The sequence below is a fragment of the Scomber scombrus genome, chromosome 5 (genome assembly GCF_963691925.1).
Source record: "Scomber scombrus chromosome 5, fScoSco1.1, whole genome shotgun sequence".
NCBI classification, from domain to species: Eukaryota; Metazoa; Chordata; class Actinopteri; order Scombriformes; family Scombridae; genus Scomber; species Scomber scombrus.
Genome location: NC_084974.1, coordinates 31,676,797 through 31,686,735, shown reverse-complemented (window position 1 = coordinate 31,686,735; position 9,939 = coordinate 31,676,797). Strand labels below are relative to the sequence as shown.

General features: G+C 45.0%; 2 protein-coding genes across 2 annotated transcripts in view; both read left to right on the top strand.

Annotated features, from left to right (window-relative positions):
• The first annotated feature begins 2,760 nt into the window (after window positions 1-2,760).
• LOC133981053 (piggyBac transposable element-derived protein 4-like) lies at window positions 2,761-5,424 on the top strand. Its single transcript, XM_062419941.1, has 2 exons — window positions 2,761-2,888; window positions 3,606-5,424. Exons 1-2 carry the CDS (start codon window positions 2,761-2,763, stop codon window positions 5,422-5,424), a joined length of 1,947 nt encoding a protein of 648 aa, XP_062275925.1.
• A 1,217-nt stretch (window positions 5,425-6,641) lies between these two features.
• The window catches only part of ilkap (integrin-linked kinase-associated serine/threonine phosphatase), a 6,745-nt gene continuing 3,447 nt past the window's right edge, over window positions 6,642-9,939 (top strand). The window contains exons 1-4 of the mRNA XM_062419366.1: window positions 6,642-6,864; window positions 8,446-8,616; window positions 8,748-8,865; window positions 9,003-9,109. Coding sequence (XP_062275350.1) covers window positions 6,822-6,864; window positions 8,446-8,616; window positions 8,748-8,865; window positions 9,003-9,109 — 439 coding nt within the window. The 5' untranslated portion in view covers window positions 6,642-6,821. The remainder of the gene's footprint in view (window positions 6,865-8,445; window positions 8,617-8,747; window positions 8,866-9,002; window positions 9,110-9,939) is intronic.

Sequence of the window (9,939 nt, the reverse complement as noted above, 5' to 3'; positions counted from 1 at the left end):
CAGAAATAAGTTTTGTGAGTTTTGAGTCCGCATTTTCGATTTTGCTACTCGGAGCTGTCACTACCCGACTGTCTGTCGCTACTACAACTGTCTGTTGTAGTAGCCGCCCCGGCTAGCCGCCCCGGCTAGCCGCCCCGGCTAGCGGCCCCGGCTAGCGGCCCCGGCTAGCGGCCCCGGCTAGCCGCCCCGGCTAGCGGCCCCGGCTAGCGGCCCCGGCTAGCGGCCCCGGCTAGCGGCTCCGGCTAGCCTCAGTTTTCTGTGGTATGTCAAAATCAGAACACATTTATTCTTACTTTACAAGGACTTTTATTTTTGAGTTTGAAGCTGTTGGGGTTAAAACTGATGAGAGGAAACGAGGATGATCAGTTGTTTGACACCTCTAACATAAAATACCTATACATTCTGACTTTCATGCTCTTTAAAACACCTGAACTCGAAACTTCTGCTCGTTAAAACTTGGTAATAAACCTCCTCTGAGCTTCAGCGTTACTCCCGGTGTCTGTTGTACTCACAGCTGGGACTCACGGTGGCGGATCAGCGGCTCAAACCTCCAGCAGAACCCGGTGGAAGCTGCAGACACACTGTCGGATCTTGCAGGAGAAGGGCAGCCAGCTGCTGATCATGCTGCTACAGTCGGAAACTTCATCGAGCCCTCCCAAGCGTTGTGCGGCTGCTGGTGGTAGCTGATATTAAGTCCCACCCACTGCTGCCTTATTGGCACTGATCCACAGCACACACACACACACACACACACACACACACACACACACACACACACACACACACACACACACACACACACACACACACACAAACACGACCTGCCATTGGTGCTCGGATTCCAGCTGTGGATCTTTGCAGATGACGACAGGATTCAGGGACAGTGGAAAGTTACTGCTGAGTGTGATGACAGACATAACACAAGGGCCACATACAGAACAATTTGATCTCAGTTAAAAAGATGGAAGGAAGGAAGGAAGGAAGGAAGGAAGGAAGGAAGGTAGGTAGGAAGGAAGGAAGGACAGACAGACAGAAAGAAAGATGGAAGAAAGGGAGGAAGGAAGGAATGACAGAAGAAAGGGAGGAAGGAAGGAAGGAAAGAAGGAAGGAAAGAAAGAAAGAAGGAAGGAAGGAAGGAAGGAAGGAAGGAAAGAGAGAGAGAAGGAAAGATGGGAGGAAGGAAAGAAGGACACATGAAAGGAAGGAGGGAAGGGAGGAAAGAAGGAAGGAAGGAAGGACAGACAGAGAGAAGGAAAGGTGGAAGAAAGGGAGGAAGGAAGAAAGGGAGGAAGAAAGGAAGGAAAGAAAGAAAGAAGGAAGGAAGGAAGGAAGGAAGGAAAGAGAGAGAGAAGGAAAGATGGGAGGACAGATGGAAGAAAGGGAGGAAGGAAGGAAAGAAGGAAGGAAGGAAGGAAGGAAAGAAGGAAGGACAGACAGACAGAAGGAAAAATGGAAGAAAGGGAGGAGGGGAGGAAGGAAGGAAAGAGAGAGAAGGAAAGAGAGAGAAGGAGAGAAGGAAGGACAGACAGAAAGAAGGAGGGAAGAAAGGAAGGAAGGAAAGAGAGAAGGAAAGAAGGAAGGACAGACAGAAAGAAGGACGGAAGGAAGGAAGGAAGGAAGGGAGGAAGGAAGGAAGAAAGGAAGGAAGGAAGGGAGGAAGGAAGGAAGAAAAGAAGGTAAGGGAGGAAAGAAGGAAGGAGAGAGAGAAGGAAAGATGGGAGGACAGATGGAAGAAAGGGAGGAAGAAAAGAAGGTAAGGAAGGAAGGAAGGAAGGAAGGAAGGAAGGAAGGAAGGAAGGAAGGAAGGAAGGAAGAAAGGAAGGAAGGAAGGAAGGAACGAAGGAAGAAAAGAAGAGAAGGGAGGAGCAAGGAAGGTGGGCCGGATTGGACGCCTCAACGGGCTGGTTCTGGTCCACGAGCCTCATATTTGACACCTGCCTTTGATTCATTTGTGATGCATCATTTATTTGAACATCTGATGCTAAGCTCACTTTCAAACTGTAAATCAATAATAGATTCATTATAAAGTGAAACTGTGTTAATGTGTAAAATAAAGTACACTGAGTTATCAAGACGTTACGGTAGTGTTTGGTTTCATGTGTTTTAAACTAATGTTTCCTGAAGTTTGAAATCAGTATGATCAAGTTTATGCTCTTTACAAAGAAAAACCTGAATTTCAAAAATTAGTAAAAATACTGTTTATATTTTAATTGGTTTGTTTGTTTCCACTTTTTATTGTATTTTTGAATATGAAAGGAAACCGAGGTTGATCTTTTTTGTTTGTTTGTTTATTTCTGTGTCTGTTGTTTCTTGTAGGTTTGTCTGTTTATTGTGTTGTACTCACTGGGCGATTCACTTATTCACACGCAATAAAGACATTCAGTCATTGCTGTGCAACAGGAGATCATGCTGCTTCAGTCAGACACCAGCTTCTGTCGGAAGAATGTAACGAAGTTCGTTTCGCGCACAATACATTTGCTTCCTTATAGTTAGCCAATCATGTGTCTGGCACAAATGTAGATACCGCCCCTAAAAATCTATTGGCTCTAACGGTTAAAACGAAGTGTCAATCATCCAAATCGACCAACCCCCGCCGAGCTATCAGCCTGCGTATCTTCCGGAGCTAAAACACAATATTTTTAAATGAGTGCGCGTGGCGCGTGGTGTGAGAGACGGTAGCCGTGTTTTGAGAGAGTTTGTCAGTATTTTTGATCATTTATTTGAACAACAGTGGTAGGACGTTGTCCAACCAAACACTCCATGGAGGAGGTGTTGCAGAATGTATTTAAGGAGGATCCGGAGGACCCAGTTTCTACTGAAGACTCATCAGACGACAACCGGTTGCATTGTTTCAGCAGCGACAGCGATTACGTGCCTTCATCAGAAAGGTACAATTCAATTCATTATTAGTATTATTTAATATTATTCAGTATTGGCACTTTTCCACTATACAGTTGTAGCACTACTCGACTCGTTTTGGTACCAGGAAGCTTTTCCATTACTATAGTACCTACTCAACGTGGGCGGGGTCGTCATAGCAACACTGCATTAAACTGCCGTGACTTCCGTTAATACGCGACATAAAACACATAAACAATGGAGGACATGGAGGCGATGGTGTACTTGCTGCTGTATGAAGCTTTCTGTCTCACACAAAGCAAGAAAATTGAGCCGTATGGCTGTAACGCTGTTGTTGGTATTTAAAAATGGCGGGCTTGATTCTTGTGTGGGACGGCTCATGACTCTTCCAGTGACTCTCTGACCAATCAGCGGCCGGCAGTCTGTGACGTCACATTTAGTATCGGCTCGCTTGGAACCTCGGCAGAGCAGGTACTAAAAAAGCACCAGGTACCAGGTACTATCCCTGATGGAGACGCAAAAAGAACGAGTCGAGTCGTGCTGGAACTGTGTAGTGGAAAAGCGCCAAATATAATGTATATAATGTCTGTTTTATGCTAGATAGATACGTGTTTTTATATGTTATGTTTACTGATGTTAAGTTTGTTGATTATTATTATCACACGTCGATTGCTTTTGTGATTACATGTATTGCACTTTCAAAACAAGGCCACTGAATAGATAAATGTATTATTCTTCCGCATTAGGTTTGACAGTGACAGCGATTATCAGCCCCAGCAACCATCAACGTCCCAGACGGGCCCATTGCCATCTTCCACCACTCGGATGCAGGGAGGATTCCCTCCTCATCCAGATTTTGCTCCCCTCTCATACTCTTCTGATTCGGACTCACCTGAAGAGAGGCAGCCGAAGCGCAAAGCGAAAGCCAAACAGACGGCAAGCAAGCGTGGTCGAAGTGGGTCTGCAACACTAGTAGTGAAAAAGGAAGAGGAGGAAGAGGAAGAAGAAGAGGAGAGGTGGCATGACAGACAAGAGAAGGACAAAAAACCTGAACCTCTGCGATTCAGACCGGCTAGGATCCCTGGCCCTACATGTGACACAACAAAGTCATGGTCTCCCCTTGCCCTCTTCCAGCTGTTTTTTTCCACCTCTGTTGTCCGTACCATAATCAGCAACACAAATGCCTACGCTGCTAAGAGACAACAAGCCGGAAAGAAGTTCAAGTGGGAAGCGCTTACAGTGCAGGGTTTCTACACATTTTTGGCTGTGACTATTTTCAATGGCCTTGTGACGGTCCACAATAAAGCTGACTGTTGGAAGAAGACATCCCCGTATAACTTCTCCTTCCCACCTAACAAAATCACACGTAGGCGTTTTGAGGACATCCTGTGGTCACTTCATCTCAGCAACCCTGCTGAAGATGAAGAAAATGATAAAAAGAAGAACACTGGGGAATATGACTGTCTCTTCAAAATAAAGCCTCTCTACAGTGAGCTGGCGGAGGCCTGCAAAACCCACTTCCATCCACATAAAAACCTCTCAATCGACGAGCGTATGGTTGCTTCCAAAGCCAGAATAAGCATTAGGCAATACATGAAGGACAAGCCCACAAACTGGGGGTATAAGCTTTTTTTTCTGGCAGATTCTTCCACAGCCTACACATGGAACCTTTTTGTTGACACAGGCAAGAGTGTGTCCACCACAGGTCAGCGTCTGAGTTACACAGCAGTCATGGACCTATTGCCTTTTTCTGTGCTCGGTAGCGGCTACACTGTGTATACCGACAACTTTTACACAAGCCCTGCCCTGGTCCGGGATTTGGCAAAGAAGTTCATTGGCTGTTGTGGAACCATCAGGAGAAATAATGTTGATTATCCTCAGACCCAGACAAATGACCTGCCTAAGAAAGCTGAGAGGGGAGATCTGCGTTGGATACGGCGCAGCAACCTCCTCTTTGTGAAATGGATGGATTCACGGGAAGTGACCATGTGCTCGTCGGTGCATGAGGCCTTCACTGGACAGACGGTCAGGAGGAGGGTGAAGGAGGCTGGTGTGTGGCAGGTGAAGTCTGTACCTGTCCCCGACGCTGTACTGGACTACAACCACAACATGGGAGGTGTGGAACTATCGGATGCACTGATGGGCTACAACAGCGTCAGCCACAAGACCATGAAATGGTACAAAACTTTTTTTTATCATTTCTTGGACATCGCAGTGGTGAACAGCTTCCTGCTACACAAGGAGCTGCTGAAGTTGCGGAACCCTGCACAGACAAAGCTGCACACCCAAAAGACCTTCAGAGAGCAGCTGCTGAAAGAGATGTTGAAGTTTGCTGAAGGCTCAGCAGCTACTCCACCGCCTGCAGCTAATCCACCGCCTGCCACCACATGCATGCCCGTCTACTATACAAGTGATGACTCTGACAGAATTCGAAAACATTGCAAGAGGTGCCTCAAGGCTGGGATCCGGAGGGTGAAGACGTCCTTGTATTGTAGAAAATGTCTGGTCCCACTGTGTCTCAATGCAAAAAAGAACTGTTTCCAGCTCTGGCACGACAAGCAGTAGAGAGGAAAAGGAGACTCAGGAGGAGCTGTTTTTATACAGTCAGTGTAAATAGTTGTGTGATTTTGTACAATTTACAGTTTACAGTTTGTTTTTTATTATTCTTGATAAATAAATATGTTTCATTTTGATTCAAACTTCAGCTGCTTTGTATGGTTTTCTTTGAAAAATGTAGTTTGGTTGTCTTTTGAAATTTTTTTAAAAAAACTCAAACTGTTAAATGTATGTGATGATCACCAATAATGGCATAAAAGTGAAATATATAAGTTCAGTAAATCAAAAACTTCAAATGGCACCAATGGGGCCAAAATGACCATTTTGGAGAGTCTGCTTAAATAGTTTGTACTAAAACCTCTGTAATTTTGCTCTGCTTCACTTTATAAGGATCAAACTTGGCAGAGATAATGGTCACACATCGTGCTATGCTTTGATTTAGAATTTTAGCTTCATCTGCTTCATTTCAAAGAGATATTCATTGAAAAAGTGTGATTTTTTTTTTCTCGCAGAAATGAAATCTGTCATTTATGCTTGTGTGCCATCTTTATTTACTCTGAGCCAGTGACGTAAATACTGATACTTACACATCTGAACACATTTCACAAGTGTTCCCTTTATTATGACACCAAAATTATTCAAATAGACCTTGTAGATGCAGAGATATACTCTATTCATTTTGGGTATGTCTTGAGCAGAAACCTAAAAAAGAGGCTGGGGCTTAAGAGTTGCACAAGCCGTTTTTCGCGCATTATGTTTTCTGTTTGTTTGTTTTTGCTCAGCTAGCTGAAATAAGCAACACCACTGAGACACTTAATTGATCAGCGAGGGGGAATATGAATAAGAGGAAGGTGGAGAGAGGTTAAAATTAGACCAAAACACATATAATCTCAGCAATATATTGCTTAGTCCAAGACAAATCTCCCTAAGCGGGACAATAAAGTATAATATTGCACTTTATTTCTCTTATAGATTATCAATGTTTTATTTATGTCTTAAATTGTTTTTAATTGTCTTAAATGCTCTTATGGCTCAGGGAGTGCTATCAAAATTTCGTTATATTGATGTCTGACCCTCAATATAATGACAATAAAGCTACCATTACTATTCTGTAATGAATATAGTGTAATTACAGTCTTTATACCACCAGGTGTCAGTAGTGAGCACGTTCTGTGTTTACTAACCACCATTAAACCTAAAGAAGAAGAAGAAGCAGAGGAAGCTAGTAGCGACCTCTAAGAAGAAGCAGCAGCAGCACAATAAACATGTGAATTAATTTAACGTGTTGACCAGAACAGACTGGCGGGACTTGTGTTATTAAACCTTTCCACACACTTTATTCCCGCCAGTTTATCAGCGGACAGAGATCCAACTGACTGAGCTGCAACCAGCTAACAGCTACCAGGATGGACCTGTTCGACGACCTACCGGAGCCCACTCAGCCTCCCGGTGAGTCCCGGTTATTATTTTAATAAATAATAATATAAATAATAAAATAACAACCCGGGACCCGGGGTTATTATTTAATACTCAGCCTCCCGGTTATTATTTAATACTCAGCCTCCCGGTTATTATTTAACACTCAGCCTCCCGGTGAGTCCCGGTTATTATTTAATACTCAGCCTCCCGGTGAGTCCCGGTTATTATTAATACTCAGCCTCCCGGTGAGTCCCGGTTATTATTAATACTCAGCCTCCCGGTTATTATTTAATATTCAGCCTCCCGGTGAGTCCCGGTTATTATTTAATATTCAGCCTCCCGGTGAGTCCCGGTTATTGTTTCCCGGTTATTATTTAATATTCAGCCTCCCGGTGAGTCCCGGTTATTGTTTCCCGGTTATTATTTAATACTCAGCCTCCCGGTGAGTCCCGGTTATTATTTAATACTCAGCCTCCCGGTGAGTCCCGGCTGTGAAGCTGCAGAGCGATGGGACATTGAAGGTGCAGACAGTGCAGGAATATGACAGCAGCAGCATGATTCATGTGTTAACACTGACAGACATTAAATAACATAGATATAACGTTTAAGACACTTTATTGGAATTCACTCTAAATGCAGCTCAGTTCCTCCTACAGTAGGTTCATATTTTGAAAATTCAGTTTTTTCTTGAATGAGTTGATTTATCTTTGGACTGCATTACTTTGTACTAAGTGTTTATAGTGTCAAGGCAGAGCTTAAGCCTGCACTAGTCAATCAATAAATCAATCAATCTTTATTTGTATAGCGCCAAATCACAACAAAGTCATCTCAAGGCTCTTTACACATAGAGCAGGTCTAAATTGAACTCTTCAGGTTTAATTTAAAGAGACCCAACATTCACACATGAGCAGCACTTAGAGACAGTGGAGAGAAAAAACTCCCTTTAAACAGGAAGAAACCTCAGAACCAGAACCAGACTCACAGTGGGAGAACATCTGCCTCGACTGGTTGGAGTAGAGAGGAGAGAGAGGAAGGAGAGGAGAGAGAGGAAAGGAGAGAGAGGAAGGAGAGGAGAGAGAGGAAGGAAGGAGAGGAAGGATAGGAAGGAGAGGAGAGAGAGGAAGGAGAGGAGAGAGAGGAAGGAGAGACAAGCACATTGAAGGTCCAGATTACCTGTGAGACAGGAAAGCACAGACAACTCCGGGGAAGAAGTTTAGCTTATTGATGCATTAATAGTACATGAATGTTAATGGATATAGATGGATGGAGAGAGAGAGAGAGAGAGAGAGAGAGGAGCTCAGTGCATCATGGGAGTCCCCCGGCAGTCTAAGCCTATAGCAGCATAAACTAGGAGCTGGAGCCCTAACTATAAACTTTATCACAAAGGAAAGTTTTAAGCCTACTGTTAAACATAGAGAGGGTGTCTGCCCTCCGGACCGAATCTAGGAGATGGTTCTAGTCAGCATTAGAGAGGAATAAATGTCAAAACATCTGCATGAAGCTCATGATAAAACAGCTGGAGGAGTATTAGAGGCTGAGGTTAATGAAGCTTTAAATCCTGTATTTCCTCTCAGTGATGAAGCGTTTTGTTTGTTTTCATTCGTCCTCCAGTTGCAGCTCAACAAAAGTCCACCAGAAAAAAAGAAGAGGAAGAAAAAGACGAGGAGGAGGAGGAGAAGAGTCGAAAACGAAAACGAGAAGATGCGGAGTCCCACGCCGATGAAGAAAAAGAAGAAGAAGAGGAGGAGGAAAAGGAGGAGATCAAGAAAGTTTGTAGAGAAGGTTTTCAGCTCTTCCAACGCAATGTTTGTTTGCATCCTTTTCTCTAATCTGAGTAGATGGAAATATGACACGAGGAGTGTGTGTGTGAACATGGACTTACTGTGTGTGTGTTTGTGTGTGTGTGTGTGCAGGTCTACCCGTGCTGAGAGGCTACGTGGCGGCGAGACGAGGCGAGCGAGAGGAAATGCAGGATGCTCATGTGACGCTTCCAGACATGAGCAGCTGCGTGTCGGCTCTGCCCTGCCAAGCGTAAGATAAGAAGAAGAAAAAAATATAAAAAGAAGAAGAAAAGAAGATTCAAATAATTTCAGATGTTGTGTTTTTGTGTGTGTGTGTGTGTGTGTGTGTGTGTGTGTGTGTGTGTGTGTGTGTGTGTGTGTCGGCAGGTCTTGCGTCTCGTACTTCGCGGTGTTCGACGGTCACGGCGGAGCGCGAGCGTCTCGATTCGCTGCCGAGAATTTGCATCACAATCTGGGCAAGAAGTTTCCCAGCGGTGAGTTTAAAGGGACAGTCTGACTAATTATCAATGAACAAGATCAATCAATCAATCAAGAGGAGAGAGAGGAAGGAGAGGAGAGAGAGAGAGAGGAAGGAGAGGAGAGAGAGGAAGGGGATAGAGAGGAAAGATAGCAGGAAGGAGAGGAGAGAGAGGAAGGAGAGGAGAGGATGGAGAGGAGAGAGGAAGGAGAGGAGAGAGAAGAAGGAGAGAGAGAGGAAGGAGAGGAGAGAGAGGAAGGATAGGAGAGAGAGGGGAAGAGGAGACAGAGGAGAGAGACAGGACGGAGAGGAGAGAGGAAGGAGAGTCGAGAGAGGAAGGAGAGGAGAGAGGACGGAGACGAGAGAGAGGAAGGAGAGGAGAGAGAAGAAGGAGAGAGAGAGGAAGGAGAGGAGAGAGAGGAAGGGGATAGAGAGGAAGGAGAGGAGAGGATGGAGAGGAGAGAGAGGAAGGATAGGAGAGAGAGGGGAAGAGGAGAGAGAGAGGAAGGAGAGGAGAGAGGAAGGAGAGGAGAGAGAGGATGGAGAGGAGAGAAGAAGGAGAGGAGAGAGAAGAAGGAGAGAGAGAGGAAGGAGAGGAGAGAGAGGAAGGATAGGAGAGAGAGGGGAAGAGGAGAGAGAGAGGAAGGAGAGGAGAGAGGAAGGAGAGGAGAGAGAGGATGGAGAGGAGAGAAGAAGGAGAGGAGAGAGAAGAAGGAGAGAGAGAGGAAGGAGAGGAGAGAGAGGAAGGATAGGAGAGAGAGGGGAAGAGGAGAGAGAGAGGAAGGAGAGGAGAGAGAGGAAGGAGAGGAGAGAGAAAGAGGAAGGAGAGGAGAGAGGAAGGAGGGG

Coding starts and splice junctions, on each gene's coding strand:
- LOC133981053 (XM_062419941.1), top strand. CDS start 2,761: ATGGAGGAGGTGTTGCAGAATGTATTTAAGGAGGATCCGGAGGACCCA. Junction 2,889..3,605: donor TACGTGCCTTCATCAGAAAG/GTACAATTCAAT, acceptor CTTCCGCATTAG/GTTTGACAGTGACAGCGATT.